This window comes from Pyrgilauda ruficollis, unplaced genomic scaffold (genome assembly GCF_017590135.1).
Source record: "Pyrgilauda ruficollis isolate IOZ18807 unplaced genomic scaffold, ASM1759013v1 scaffold9, whole genome shotgun sequence".
Lineage (NCBI taxonomy): Eukaryota > Metazoa > Chordata > Aves > Passeriformes > Passeridae > Pyrgilauda > Pyrgilauda ruficollis.
Window position 1 is genome coordinate 8243513 of NW_024531043.1, and position 15951 is coordinate 8259463.

Here is a 15951-nt window from a genome sequence, read left to right on the forward strand (position 1 = left end):
CCTTTTTCTCTTTGGCAATGCGTTCTGCTCGGAGGGACGCAACTTGAATTGGAGGGAGGGGCTTATCATAGTTGATTCCACTATAAACAATAATAAGACAAAACACACAATATTTAGAAATAACTGAAACCTAAAAAAAAAAAAAAAAATAAAATATAAAAGAGCACTTTCATACAATTTATAACTCCTTCAGGACAGGGAGTGCTCACCTTTCTGCAAGCACCGATGCATGCTTTGGATTCTTCTGGAAAGGATTCATGCCAAGTCTGAAATTGAGAAAAACTGTATTACTGGAGACAGAAAAACCTTAAAAACAATATTTCACTTCACATATTTTAAGCATTTGGTGAAGTTTCCAAGATATTCCAGCCAGTACTGGAGCCTGAATACAGACAGACATTTAAGAAAGACTCAGAGTAAATACTAAATAAATAAAGAAAAACTGCAGGAAGATACATAGGAAAGAATGTACTACTAAACAGCATAGACAGCAAATTGTCTACAATTCAGACAAATGGACAAATATAAAGTAGATTTTAAAAACCCCAACTGAATGCAGCTCTGCTCTTAATGACAAAGAGCAAATTCCTGCAGTGAGACCCAAACACATGAAATATGGAGGTGTTTCCAATAACAGAGAACACAGAGATCAACAACAGAGAAACAGAGTGCAGAATAACTCTGAGTTTTGAGAGCCATTCAAAACACAGTTTCCAGGAGATCTGTGGTTACAGGAAATCAAATGATCCCAGGTAAACTTACAGAGGTTTGATTGGTGGACTTCTTTTCCCTGCAATCATTTTCATCATCTCAAAATGATTAGTATAAAGCTGTGTGTGGGTTGCACCCTCATCTTGAGCATAGATCTGATTGGTACGAAGTGGGCGACTGTTTTTAGTCTAAAAAAAGAAAACAAACCAACTTTCAATTGCAAACTCACCCAACAGGGCATTTTGTCTATGTTTAAACACAAGGCGCGCTCGTAGATTATTTAAAAACACTCTCCAACATATCTATCACAGACTGGTTCCTGCCTCGTGTCACTGATAACTTACTGTCACACAAAACTCTATGGGAAATATATAAAGAAAGAGCAAAATAAGGAGCAGTTCTCACGGTCACACTGGCATCAGCACTTGGGGACATACAAAATGGCAAACTCTAATTTGAGAAAGAATCTTTGCTTTAGTTTAGATTTTGCAAGTTTAATTCATTACCCAAACCAAGAGCCCATTAGTTATAGTTATGCATAGCGCACACGTAAGGTAATAAAACAAAACCATCACTGCACTGCTCTCCCAACAAAGCTAGGTTAACATCCACACACCATGCCAGTCTAACATTTGGCTTCTCCTAAGCAGAAACTGCCAGTCAGGGACAAACCTCCTTAGCAGTCAGAGAATGGGACTACAGCCAGAAGTTCTGGATTCTCCACCCAACTCTGTCACTAAATTGCTGTGTGGTTTGGAAGAAGGTGTTCACAGTCATGGAATTTGGTTTTGTTTCTGTAGCGTCCTATCATCCTCATTTACTAAAACGTGTTTCAGGCATCAAATTCACTATGTATTTGTAATCCACTTAGACTCTAGCATGAAGTTCATTCTTACAGATCTTAAATACCATCAAGATAAGATACATGGTGGAAAAATGCCAACTACAGTTTAAGTGAAATCACAAACTTCTTGCATGGTCTAAAATTTATCTATCAAATCCAAAAGCTGAAGTCTGGTGTCAATCCACTGTATCAACAAAGAAAGGAAAAATAAATTTGGAATTTTAATTGATGTTTCAGAACTCAAGTAACACTCAACATGGATCTCATATGAATTATCTGCCCACCTCCATTGCTGCTAAATACCACAGTGTCTAGATTTGATTTTGAAAGAATACCAATGCACACCTTATAAATACTTTTTGTCTTCTTTTTAGGATTAGCTTCGTACATTAGCTGTAAAATAAGAAGGAAAGTTAGATGATCTTTTGTGGAAGATTTTGTTCAGGTGCTTTTTCTTTTCAAAGAAATCACATAAAATAAGTGGAAATCCTGATGAGAATAATTTAAAAAGATCTTTTAAAAGTTATTTATTTACACTGTTGAAACGTTTAACAAAAAACAAGTGTTTATGGAGTTAAGGGAAAAAAAACTCTACAACTGAAGGTAAAAAAAAGACGCATCATTCCAGGTGAGCTCACCTTTCCTTCCTCCCTTGGGATTATGACATTCTCGTATCGGTTGCGGCACTGCTTGGGCGAGCGATAGACTCTGCTGCAGGAGTTAACAACATCACTGACCAGGTCCCAGTTGGGAGTGTGTGCTGGCGACACAACAGCAAGGTTTAAAGGAAGCTCCAGCAGCTGCTTCACTGCCTGCAACACAGAAAGGTACAAATGCATCAGGAGACATCATTGCCATCTTCCAAACCTTCCCTCGCCTGCGAGTGCGCACACACCGTTACCACAGTGGGACAGCTCAGGGCTAAGGCTCTGTGATCAGCTACAGTCACAGAGAATAAACAGGCATAAGGTGCCTTAATGCTGACTGATGTGCAGGGAAACAGTTGGAGATTGGTATGAGAGGGACAGAGAGCTGTTATTTAAATGCTGCTCTCCCCATAAATGTGGGAAGAACCTTAGCTGCATTATCCAGTGTCCAGCCAGCACAACTAATCTGAATAATAGTAAGTGGGCTTAATCATACATTTTGTACTTTAGCCTTTAATTTCTCCTTAGAGAAGCACAAATGACAGGCAAGCTGTTCCAAGTTATGACAGCAAATTGCCACTAAGAATTAGAAATAACCTTGAAGAGATAAAGTGCAGGAATAAAAACATAATGACAGCAGAAGCTGCAGGTGTCATCTGACCTGCAGAAGTGCCCAGTCTTCACTGATCAACCACTCTGGATTATCCTGCCCAGCCTCAGTAGCTGGTTTGACAAGAGTTGGCAAAGGCTTTGCAAACTGTGTCTGTTGTTTCAACAAGATGTTCTTCTTTTGCTCTTTGCCCTCCCGGCGCATTTTCAACATTCCTGGAGTTGCTCGATCGAAGAGTGAACGAGGTGGGATAACTGTCTCCCCATGACGTTGCTTCTTCTTTCTACCTGCTGCTAAGACAAAACATAAACACATTGTTGGCAGATACTGTCATTCTTTGGTTCCTCTGCCTACAGCTGCAAAATGCTCATACATGTACAGAGTATTCCCCACTGCCTCTGAAAAGCACAGCAGGAACTAAACAGAGCCTGTGATAAAGTATGATGAGTTCTGTTCTAGCTGACAAAGTAAAATGTCTGCTCTCTAAAACTGTCCTTTCAAGAACCTCTTATGTCTAAAGAGAAGACACACCATAAGAACTGGGCTTCCAGTCATTCCACTACTTCAAGGCCATGGTGGGACAAGAATTTCCATCCCTTCAAACATGCAAATTTCATCTTTACTGGACCAGACTCCAACACAGATGCTTGAATTTGTTAAGCACTGCAACATGGGTGTTTCAATGCATTCTGAATATATAGGAGGCATGAAAACCCCACTGGTTTTTTACACTTTCAGCAATAAATCCCAGAACAGTTTTGAGCACACACTCACCAGAGGGATCTGTTTTGTGTCGTTTACGCTCCTTCCTGACATACACTGGAGGCAATTTTGACTCTGGAATAGGGGTGGTATCATACATCAGGCACATAACAGAATCTATGTAGATATCATTATCATCCTGAGGTGGAGTAGGAGGAGTCCAGAGCTGCACAGAATAAAATTTGTAATTACTGCAATGTTAACTCTCTACTGATCTTTATGTTTCATAAAATAAAAAGCCCATTTAGGCTGCCTGGTGTTACTTTTACTTACTGGCATAATTTCAGTTTGTCCATCTGGACCTTCATAGACATATTCCTACACAGCAAAAAGAGAACATAATTCAAATGATCCAACTGAAACCTGAAGGGTAAAGGTATTCTCAGACTAACTGTTAAGAAATAACTATTTAGAAAAAACAAGACTAATCAGCAATTACTTTGTTGTATGCATCCTCCCGAGTGTAGGTTAGAAGCTCCTCTTCATCCTCCCAAAGCATTTTTTGCTCTCTTTCCTTTAACTCCTTCATATGCTGGACTTCCCAGGCTTTCTTTGCAGTTTTCAGTTCCATCTAGATTAAAGTCAGACTGCTTAGAAACTTTATACAGTAACAGACACTGGATTAGAAGTCATCAATTAGTAATTTTATGGATAAATGCCTTGAACTTTGACATTTTCAGACACAGAAATCTTATAGCAATTTCTTAACAGATACTTTCACAACCATTTAGAAGATATTTATTAGTCTTTGTGGAGGGTTTTAAGATCATCAGTATAAAGCAATCAAAGAACTTCAGTTAAACAATGAAGACAACCAGAACAGAGGCTCACTAAAATTAATGAAATTTTTTCCCCTGCTGTCAATGGAGTACAACAAATATTTGCTGAGCCGGGCTGAAAGCAATTCCCATTTTATAAAAAAGAAATTAAGAACTGACACCTGCTTAAACCACAGAATCCCAAAATAATGAGCTCTCTGTAAGACATAGTGCTGCTCATAATGTATAGCAAGAAAAGATCACAGAAGTGCCAACAATATATTCCACACCATTGGAGAAACTTCCATTTCATATTGAAAATATAATAAATGTTGTTCTGTGACAGAATAACATGGCAAAGAAAGATTTGTTTTACCTCACTCAACCGTGGCTCATTGTCATCAACTGAACCGTGGAAGAGCTCCAGATAATTCAAAGCATACTTCTCAATTGGAGTCAGCTGAGGGAAGTGTCAAAGGGAAAAAATGTTACTTTGAGGATAATAAAAGAAACATTACATGAAGTATCAAAGCCCTCCTTCAAACTCTTCATAACATTTTAAATTAGCGGGAGATCTCCCTTCCATTTAATGGGAGAAACAACAAAGTTGCTTTAAGGTCAGACGGCAAAGAAATTGAAACATTTGAACTAAACATTACTTTTCAGCCAGCTATTCAAGGGAAGTCACGGTACCTGATCCACAACAGCAACTAACTCCTGCAGCTGCGAGGGCTCTTCATTGTATTTTGTCTCACACAGCTCTGAGATTAAAGGTTCAATGCTTGACTCAGATCCTATTTCTTGTATGTGATCATTTGATTCCTCATCCTCTCGTTCAATGCTGTTGAGGGCCTTTCAGAGAGATATATTTTAAAAATAATTAAGACTTCAAAACAATGGAAAGGAACTCCATAAGGAGCTCACTGAAATGCAACACAAATTTCTGGAGTAAGTCTCTGCTGCAGCAAGAGAAACAGTCCCAGAAATTATAAAACTCAGCTTTGGGCTTTTGGAAGTTTTGTCACAAATGACAAAAGAGCATAAAACTACAAGAAAAAGAGACTGACAGAATTTACCCAAATAAAATGGGATTAGTCAGTTGCTTAATACTAATGTTGCACAGCTGCATTTTTAATGTGTGTGTTAATCATTACCTCTATAAATGGTCTTGCAACTTTAGGTGAAATATTTTCTGCTGGAGACGGCTCTTGAGAAAGTACTACAAATTCTTCTGCTTTCACTCTAAATCCAGAATCCTCCATAGGAGAATGAACCTCAAACAATTCTTGAATTGTTTGCTTGGTAAATAGAAAGAAAAAAGAGAAATACATTCAGTTTTTGGGAGCACACTATTTTTTTTCTATATCAGGAGTGCCAGCCAGGATAGCCTGGCTTCACCAGTACAGTCACTGTCTCTTGCATCTTCAGAGCAACAATTCAGAGCCTATCTAAATATCCAAACTTATTTCACATTTTTAAAGCTGTTGAGACCTTCACCCTTACAAGCTCTGCAAAATTTTGCAGCAGGGTGAAGAAACCACAATATATTAAGTCATGGGTAATGTCTGTGCATCACTATGCAAATAACAGAGCAAAACAGATGGACGATATTTGAAAGAATGTGGCCCCAACACTGAGAGTTCAAGCAATCATGAAATCCAATATGCTTCCTTATTAATTCTAGCCCAGACAGATTTCTACTAAACTGCTATTAAACACTCCAACACAGATGCTTGAATTTATTAAACACTGCAACATGGGTGTTTCAATGCATTCTGAATATTAACTTACCTGTGTTAAAAAGGCCATTGAATAGTCATTTCCCTGAGCAGCTACTTCTCTGATCAAGTCCTTTGTGCCATTTTTTAAAAGTTTCTCTTCTACAGAATTACCACTGACAAGCCTAAAAAAAAAAAAGAAAAAAACATAGAAATCTGGTATGTCATTTCCAAACCAGCTTTCAGAAAGAAAAAAACAAACTGTCCTTAGAGAATACCACTAAATGTTTAAATTGTGGTAGTATGTGGGAGTTTTTTTAGTAATGGTGCAGGCTCAGAAAAAAAACACACTACCACCTTTACTTTAGAGCTGTCTTCTAATAATCTATGTCATTAAAAAAAACAAACAAACCCTGAAATCAACAATGAAAAGGGACCCCTAAAAATTTCCATGCAGACTAACAGACAATACCCAGGCAGGTATTATTCATTTACTACATTTAGTGTTAAACCCCCCCTCCCCCCACTTTTTCACAGGATACCCTGGCATCTTTTTTATTGAAGGTAAGTGATTCTCAGCACTGTTTCCACTTTATTCCAGATCATCCAGGGCAGCATTGTCTGAACTAACCTCACATCAAAACATGTTAAAGAGCAGATGTTGACTGTCACCATCACCTGTATATATGGATATCTTTACATCTCCCAATTCTGTCACACCATTCCTGAGCTTTTGCATCCATCACTGGGTTCAGATCATTGTCATAGAACACAACAGTGTCTGCCTCGACAAGATTGACTCCTGTGGAACGGCTGTGAGAGGAGAGGATGGCACAGAAAATGCGCTTGTCTCTGTTGAAAATTTTCATCAGCTCCTACATAAACAGAATAAAAGCAAGGACTAAATAAAATGCACACCAAAACAAAATACCAAACCAAATTCACTATAGCCTAATAAAAAAAGGGATAAAAACATGTCAGGTGTTTCAAACTGAATACAAAACGAGGCAAATTTTCTTTCTCTGCTGTAGTATATAAAAGCCTGGGCAGCACATATTGCTGTACCAGTGGGTAGCTGGTAGGGCACACTTACCTGCCGTTGTTCCTGGTTGGCATATTCATCAATCCTCACAAAGGTGAGGAAATGGAAATTCAGGAACAACTCCAGTATGTCCAGCATCAGAATCATCTGTGACAAAATCAGCACACGGCGCCCTTCAGATTTCAACTTCTGAAGCAAGACAGCAAGAGCTTCTAATTTTCCTATAATTCAAACAGAAAAACCAATAATGGTTTTATATAGAAATTCCATCCATGTGACAGAGGAAATTACTGAAATCTTGTCAGCAAATGTCCTTTACCTGAGTCATACTGCACCAGCCGGAGGTCAGGGAACTGCAGCAAGTGAGGAGTTGTCAACCGTTGCAACTGATGCAAGTGTGGAGCTGCCTTCTGCCTCAGGCTGTGCTTAAGGAGTTTCAGTCTGTGACTGTATGAAGGGGGAGGATTTGCTACATAGAAACATGGGGGAGCAGCAACTGCAGCTGGCAACACGAAGAGAGCCCTGTGAAAAGCATTAAAACAAGGCAACAGCGATTTAAAAAGCTACACACAAAATGATCATCAATAATCATAGGCACAGCAAGGAAAGTCAGTCTTAGTTAAACCAGCTTCTGCCTGCACCTCTTAACTCTAACTCTGGGTCTTAACTCTTCTTAGTTAGTGGTATTTCTGGGTGACTAACTAGGTTAGTTAGTCCGAGTGGTAGCTATTCAAGTAAATCCAAAAGCATAAGAATGTAAGGCTAAATATGGTCAGATGAACTTGGGCTTGAAATTAGGAAAGAGGCACTGAAAACATTGATTTATAAAGATCCAAAGGAAAAAGGAAGTGACTTATTTTTACTTCCATGCTGTACATCATTTACTGCTAATTAAACCAATCTAAACCAAATAAGCTCATCAACAGAAATAAGGTTTTAAGCCTTGTTGAGAAGTGTTTTAAAAACAACTAGATGTGTAAAGGCTTGTTAGGGCAGAGTCACACATTACCTGTTAACAAGATCCTTCAGAGACTCCTGTTGCTGAACCAAGCCCAGGATCATTTCCCTCAAGGGGTTACTTGGGCCTCCGCAGGCACTTGTGGAAAGGCAGCAGTTGACAAAGCCAGCCCACCTCCAGCTGTTGCCCTCACTGGAAGGCAGCTGGGAGGCCTTTGTGTCCCCAGCCAGGGAGCAAAGGCTCAGCACGTCCCGGCCGTACACCGGTGCCCGCGAGCAGCGGCGCTCGTTGCCGCAGAAGATCCTGTCCAGGCGCTCCTTCAAGAGCCGGTTCTTCTCCTCAAACGTCTCCTTTGCCAAGAGAAGGTGAATGAAAACCACATTTGCTGCTCATCACGGTAATAATAAAGGAGGGATTTGAGGTTCTTTAGAATGAAACTATCAGGATTAGAGTATAGATCCTAGAGTGGAACTAGACTTAGAGCAATTATTAAACGTATATATTTCAGATAAAATCTGAAGACTACAGCTGAATTCAGTTCATATAAAGAGTCAATTCTACTTTAGTTTAGTATCTTCTTACTTTCTAAAGGTACATTTTAATAGCTTTTTGATATATTCTTGGATGTTTCCCTACACTTTGTAAATTGCTTGAGTATCTTATCTAAAAACTTGTTAAGATTAGAAATCTATAAAAAATTGCCCAATTGCTATTGTGTTCAAAACACAAAAAACCCACATGATTTCTTTATTTATGCATTACTATATAATTAAAATATATTACAGTTAAAAGAACCTGTCTATCACAGCAGAGGAAAGCTGTCAGCTGCCTTTATACACCAGATTATTTTATCTATGGATTACAAATGCATCAGATCTGTCAACCTAAAACACGGACAGAAGTTGGGATATTTACCTACTCTACAATCATCAAAGTCCCTAATTAATTCCAGCTTTGCAAATTATAGCTTTCAACTACTACACAGACTTACTACTGATTCTGAAAAGTGGTCTTTCCACAAGAAAATAAAAATTGAGTACCTGTGACTGTCCATGCAAAGGTGCTGGTTTTAACACTGCTCCCATGTCACCAGATGGCAAGTTAGTAACTGTAGCTCTGCCTGGAATACAAACTGAGGATAAACCTTGTGTTTATATATTTATTCATCTGAAAATTGATCTCTTTATAATTTTCAATAAGTAGACATTTCATAGCTGTAACACATCATTGCTGCAGACAAATTTTTAGTCTAAATGTCCATAGAGTATTGCAAATTTGTAATTTGTTATACATCAAATCACTGACAGATATTCACATTAAGTGTTCTCACAAAAATCCAAAATAGGTCAATGGAATTTTACTTTTCTTTGTACAAAGCAGTGTGCTGTGCTCCATTTGTACTTTATTCAAAATGTCATGTATAGTGCAATACACACTGACATTCAGAAAATGTTAATATGAACACAATAGAAAACAGAAAATGTTCTAATACAGGAAAATATTGTTTTAACTTATCTTGAGCAAATCATCTAAGATTTTTCAGAAAACACATCAACTGAGTGTATCTACAAATTGGTGAAAACATATGATGGAATCTCAGTAGCATTTTTGCCATTTCAACTGTTAGCAGATGTTTACCCAGACAGTTAACTACCATGCAAGAGCATCACACCATTTTGAAGGAATGTTTTTTTATATCCCAAGAAAATTACAGCAGATGGCCATTTTCAGGGAATGAACTCCTAGTGTTATATTTATCTTCATTTAATAAACTGCTGTTTTGTTGTAAATGCATTAATTTCTCCATTATTTTTTATCAACATCTTGGTTGTGTTTTTAAGCAAATGATCACATTTACAGCAAGGCACCAACTACCTAAGCAACATTTGCAGAGGGAAATGGAAAACTGTAGCTTGATCAGCTAGAAAAGTGAAAGAAATTAGATAAAAGCAAAATCAATATGGAAAAATTGAGACAATCACTGGACATTCTTTGTCAGTATAAAAAATTATCACCCTTGCTTTTTCCTTGCAAAAATTAACAAAGTATTTCAAATTTACTTTCCCAAAAAAAAATTTGACCAAAGGCAAAATGGGTTAAAAAAAAATCTACAATTAATTTACATGCTCTCCTAAGTTTGTACTAAAAATTTTCTTAAAACTCCAGCACACACCAAATACAAACTGCAAAGATTTGCTTCAAAGTTTACCCACTTCTGAGCTCAACTTACAGAATTATGATCTGCAACAATTTGGAGTTATATACAAATGTGATTTTAGCAATTGAATATTTAGACAGAGACATTTCTTCAGGCTGGAAAACCCACCTTGCTGTGTGACTGCAGTGGAAGCTGGGCCACCTGCCTGGTGCTGGTTTCCTAAAGCGTTCAGGGCGTTCTGCACAGTTCCTGCTTGGGAAACTGTCTGCATGACCACGGGACCCTGAGGCCTCAGGTACTGCTGCCCAGGGGCTGACACAATCTGAAGGACACTTCCTGCAGTGAAGGATTTTAACACACATTAGGGTGGAAAAGAATTCATGTTCTCTAGCAAAATCTATTAGTGTTACAAGCTGATCATTACTGCATCAAATTATGTTTCATTTTACCAGACACGTTCATTATACCAATCTGGTGAATGAAAAAAGGAAAGGGAAACAACCACGTATTCATAGCTGAAGAGGAGTTTCATGTCATGGGATATCATTCTAACCTACGTATTTATACAGAATTTGGACAAAATCCAATCAAACAAAAAATCTTCACTCAACATTCGCTCTATTTATTTTGTTGGCCACAGAGAATCAAGACATGCCAGTTCTCTTAAATCTGGTAACACACACCACCAGCAAGGGAGATTTCAGAACAAAATCTAGTGTAGGTAGAGCACTCAGACAAGGGCAATAATTGGGCCAAAATTCAGAAGCATGCCAAACTTGAAGTATTATTTACACAATTTCAGAATAAACCAAGAATGTTCTAATTTTTTCTGTTTCTGCTCAGCAGAGAGTTTATATCAAATAATGCCTCACCTTACTTTAGCTGCACTGAATGGGTGTGGAAACAAAGGAAATAACAACATTTTTCAAATACAATACAGAAAAAGAAACTAACCATGTCTTTCTTGTGATAGGCATTTATTTTTCAAACCAGAGCTACCATGGCTCACAGAAAATAGGAAGAGCAGGACAATTACAAGTACTGGGAATGGAAAAATCTCCAGCAACAAGGAACGAGGTACCCATATCAAAACATGAGCATTCTGAATAATGGAAAATTGTCTTTTTTGAAATAAGTACCTTGTAGCTGCAGGGGCTGCCCTGCAGTGAGCTGCCGGAGTTGACTGTGTGATAAGGTGAACTTGTTCCCTTGGAACTGCAGAGTCACTGGGGTCTCTGGCTGAGCAATCCTGCCTTGTGCTCCTGCTATAGAAGCCAGCTGGGCTATTTTTACTACCTCACCACCTGTTAAGGAGGGAAACAGGCATTAAAAAATCAAAGTGGGAGGCGAGATTTTCGATATTCACAATTCTACATTTTGGTTAGTAAACTGGTGCTGAAGCGCCTTCCATGCATAATTATACTTAGTGCATCAAAAGTGTCATATAAAAGTTAAGCAGGTATTGCTTTCTATATTTGTTGGACAAACTGGAAAGAAGCTGATTGTTTAAAGGGTAAGAACATCAACATTTTAGAAATTACCACTTTCATTAGCAAAAAAGTTAAGAGCTACCTGAAAACTCATGTGACACTTTGTAACAGAACAAGTGGAGACAATAAAGTGATTTTCACTGCCTTTTCAAGAGCATGAAGGAAGGTTTAAGGAAGAAATTAAAATATTCCTATGTGTGGCACATAAAATACACATTCAAAATTTGCTGATGAAACATGATTTCTTTTAAGCAATCTGCATTTAGACAAACCAAAAAGCTTTGAAGTGGAAAGGACCAAGCTTTTTGTGATTTAAATGCAGGAAGGTTACAGGCATTTCAGCATTAAGTTTTAGGATATTGAGAAAATACTGGTGTGAAAATTCAGCTTTTGTAAAGGCAGTGCATTACCCCAGAGATAAAATTAATACATCAGTGCTCAGTACTCTCTACACATGCTAATAGGCAGTGCACATACAACCTTAAAGCAAAGCCTCATCACTTTTCTCTGCCTAACAGTGGCGACGCTCCTCTCCGCCAGAGAGGCCTTTAGCAGATGGATTAGTGTTTAACATGAAAGGAATAATTAGGAGAGAGCTAAAACATTTGGTCTGAAGGAAGTCTTGCCAGCAGAAGAAACATGCAGAAATAGGAGATTAAGTTGACACCGCTAATGTATGTCCACAGCAATTCTATTGTTTCTTATCCAATTTTCGATTTTCCTTGGTCATAAGCAACGTACTGAGCAAGGCTAATCAGAAGAGTGAAAAAAAAACAACGATTCTGTACACATCTTAGGGTGCCTAGTAACTTAACCTCATTGTAGTACAAAGGTGGGAGAAACCTTGAAAGGGGAGGCCACTTACTAGGCAACCGTGCCTGGGCCTGAGAGGTCAGTACGAGCCTCTGAGGCAGCACACTCTGTTGGATGGTGTGCGGGGGGGGCTGTGGCTGTGGCTGTGGCTGGGGCTGGCCCGGCTGCGGGGCCGGCGCAGAGGTCTGGCCCCGCGGTTTCACAGGGTTGGCTGCGCTAGTTGCTGTGGTGAAGGTCGCTGCGGGCTGGTGTCTTGGAGCACTGGTGGAAGCCTGAGTTGTCTGAAACTGTGCTGCTGCAGCTGCAATCAATAAGGGTTGTTTGTGCAAGCTGTTAGAGGTTTTAACTCCGCTCTTTTAAACAACCTGCATTAAAAAGAAACCTTCCAACAGGATAATCAAACGGCTACAAGAACGGCTTTGTCCTTACACACTGGGATTTCTAGCCACACCTCTTACTCCATCCTATTTTTACAATATTATCTATTTGGAAAGCATTGTTTAAAGGCTAAATAAATACAGAGAAGCACTGTACATTCCCATCTTTGACAGAAGTTTAAATATCAACTGTGGCATATTTACTCCATATGCTAACAGGTTACACAAAGCTTAGTTTTGCATTATACTGGCAGATCATACTGGAGAAACTAGCGGGAAATTTAACTGGCAATTAGTCTGTTGGTATTTTTAAGCCATTAGTATTCTAGACCAATAAGCTAGAGGGAAAAGGAGTTCTATTAAACAGACTAACTTGTATCTGTCTAGGCTGAGTTGCAGGTGACCAGGGTGGCACTGACTCCCTTACCTTGATTTGAGGACACCGTGGCTATGGGGGATCTGCCTCGAACTTGTCCCTGCTGAGTCACCGTTGCCGTGGTCACCGTGCGCTGGACTTGAGTGCTTGGGAAGACCACAGTCCTGCCCTCGGGCTTCTGACCATACTGAACGGGCTGGAACAACCTGGCAAGAGCAGAAACAGTCAAAGTCTAGAGGAAGATCATAGTTTGGCCTTTAGAAGTAAACTCTGTAACCCCAGGAACATATAAACTGATCATGTCAGATGCTAATCTCCCTGCAATATGGATGAAGCTGGCAAGACTCGTCACTTCACAAGGTTCCTAAGTGAACATTGTAGCAAGTGATTTTGCTGAATCCAAGAAAAGAAACTTTCATTTCCATACACCCAGTTTAACGCAGGATGCTTCAGAATTACAGCAAACATCTTAAAGAGGCTAGGTCAATATCTGGGAAAAGATATATCTGAAGATATCTGAAAAAAAAGGCTCCCATATAATCTCCAGAGAGACATCAACATGTTGCAGGTCATCAGGCAGCTCTCTTGCATTAGAAAAACAGTTCCACATTACCTTGAGAACACTACTTCACTAGAAGAAAAAAAAATACTTTAAAAAATGTACTGCTATAAAACTTCATATATCTCTGTCAGAACAGTGAGAGCACAGCTGACACTGCAGGCCCTGCTTAGTCTTGAATTATACTCATGCTAATTCTTCAAAACAACACTCAATTTGCCATAAACAAGGTCCAAGAACAAAGTTCATCTGCTGCTGAAGTAAGGACTGTGGGAAATCCATCAACAAATTTCAAATGGAATTGCATGCCTCAAAGAACAGAATTCTTATTTTCAGAGGCAAACAGGAAAGCAAGATAAAAATTAAATGCAAAGGTAAGCCTGAGGTTTTGTGTGAATCCCATTAGCAGAGATGCAGAGAGAACTCAGTGAGGATTGCAGCAGAACCACCTTTTGCTGCTGTAATTCTGGCTCAGAAGGAGTGTAGGTCTACACACCTGCTTGGTTTGAGCTTCACTGGGTTGGGCCTCGCTGGTGGTGGAGGGGAGCTGTAGATTTCTTCAATCAGCTTTCTAGTAACCTTTTGTTTTGGCAACATTTGTGCTTCATAATGAGTCATTTTGTCTTCCATTCCAATGAGATCAAAAAGAGACAGGTCTGATTCCTAGGGATTTCAGAAAATTGTTTGTTTTATGTGATGTCCCAAATGGTTAAGTTCTCTTTACGTTCAAAGCTGAATTAAATTTCCATATATTTACTTTTTAACTTGAAATAAATGGTGCAAGTTTAAGAAATAAACTATTAATTATTAGACAAAACTGTCTAGAAACCTTGAAAATAGATCTTAAACTGACAGTCCTATTTTAAGCATTAGAAGAAAAAGAACTGAAATCATTAGCCAGTTATGGAAATTAAAGCAAAACACATTTAACAATTCTTCATATACCATACTTTCCAAAGAATTAAATAGAACTCTTTGAAGGTTAACTATCAAGCTTAAATGCCAAACTATAACTTAGGAGTAGAAAAATATGAAGGATGGAAATAAAATTAAATAAAAAATGTCAGCTGCTCCATTACTCATACTTCTTTTATATTTTTTATCATGTCAAGGAGTGGGATCACTTGTTTAACAATAACAGAAATAGTGGTACTTCAAATGGATTGACAGAAGGGTACTAATTTAGTCATTGTAACAGAATGTTTACTGTTATGTGGAAAAGAATAAGTCTTGCTTTCCTTCAGCTAGTAAAAGCAAAAGGAAAATTGCAGAATGCCATAAATAAGCACAGCGCTACCCAGAGTGACTTCAGTGTTGGAAAATTCCTGCAAACATGAGCAAGATAAAAGCAAAGGTAATTTCTCTTTGTTCATGAAAAATTACTGTTTACAAACCACTTGAAAAGTTCAAACCACTGTGACAAAAAAAAAGAGATGCAGCAAGAACACACTTGGTAGCCACAGCTATGGAAGAGTGAATTCCTTCTATTTATAAACTTCAGGCAGACCTATCACATATAACAAAACAACAATAAGTACTGAAATTCTGCCAGGGCACTGAGAGAGGAAAATAACATTAACTTTTCTACTGACCTTCCAAATATCCCTTTCCAGGGCTCGCAGCACCAGAGAGGCTGTTCTGTATTCCAGTGTTTCTGACACGTAAGAGGAGCTTGAAAGCCGGGGGTTTATCAGATCAGGGTGGTTACAGATCCGCTGCAGCTGCATCAGGACATGCAGGACACTGATGAAGTGTCCACTTTTGAGGGCTTCCTGGGTTCTACCAAATAAATTATAGAGAGAGACATTGATTTATGTGCATCTTCCATGGAGGTGTCCCTAAATCAGCAAGGTGAGAATGAGCAATGCAGTATGTTATGCAAAAGTCTTAGAACAAGTTTAGGTTTCACCAAGGTCTTCTGCAGTATTCTAAGCAGCACTGTACCAAAAGTAAATTTGGAAAAGAGAAAACTTAAAGAACCAGTGCTGCCTTACAATCAAATACAATCTATCCAGTTCCCCATCCTCTCCCTGCTTTGTTTCTGTCTCATCCCTGCACCTATCAATTACCACTGGCAGGAGGGTGGTGAGGAAAAACTCTGGGCTTTAAAAAAATGAAGACAAAAGAC

At 38.7% G+C, this 15951-nt stretch overlaps 1 protein-coding gene across 22 annotated transcripts in view; it reads right to left on the reverse strand.

The window, feature by feature from the left end:
- EP400 (E1A binding protein p400) overlaps nt 1-15951 on the reverse strand; it is a 56582-nt gene that overhangs the window by 10590 nt on the left and 30041 nt on the right. For 13 of the 22 annotated variants that reach the window (XM_041488329.1, XM_041488326.1, XM_041488327.1 and 10 more), the window contains 24 exons: nt 15416-15602; nt 14320-14486; nt 13316-13470; nt 12564-12812; nt 11348-11512; nt 10377-10544; nt 9091-9182; nt 8102-8400; nt 7412-7614; nt 7144-7313; nt 6729-6925; nt 6124-6235; nt 5487-5630; nt 5026-5184; nt 4709-4792; nt 4014-4145; nt 3848-3892; nt 3587-3740; nt 2864-3102; nt 2194-2367; nt 1901-1948; nt 763-899; nt 210-266; nt 2-80 (listed from right to left, as the gene is read on the reverse strand). In XM_041488329.1, coding sequence (XP_041344263.1) covers nt 2-80; nt 210-266; nt 763-899; nt 1901-1948; nt 2194-2367; nt 2864-3102; nt 3587-3740; nt 3848-3892; nt 4014-4145; nt 4709-4792; nt 5026-5184; nt 5487-5630; nt 6124-6235; nt 6729-6925; nt 7144-7313; nt 7412-7614; nt 8102-8400; nt 9091-9182; nt 10377-10544; nt 11348-11512; nt 12564-12812; nt 13316-13470; nt 14320-14486; nt 15416-15602 — 3616 coding nt within the window. The remainder of the gene's footprint in view (nt 1; nt 81-209; nt 267-762; nt 900-1900; nt 1949-2193; nt 2368-2863; nt 3103-3586; nt 3741-3847; nt 3893-4013; nt 4146-4708; nt 4793-5025; nt 5185-5486; nt 5631-6123; nt 6236-6728; nt 6926-7143; nt 7314-7411; nt 7615-8101; nt 8401-9090; nt 9183-10376; nt 10545-11347; nt 11513-12563; nt 12813-13315; nt 13471-14319; nt 14487-15415; nt 15603-15951) is intronic. The other 9 variants (XM_041488349.1, XM_041488341.1, XM_041488339.1 and 6 more) reach the window with 8 other exon arrangements.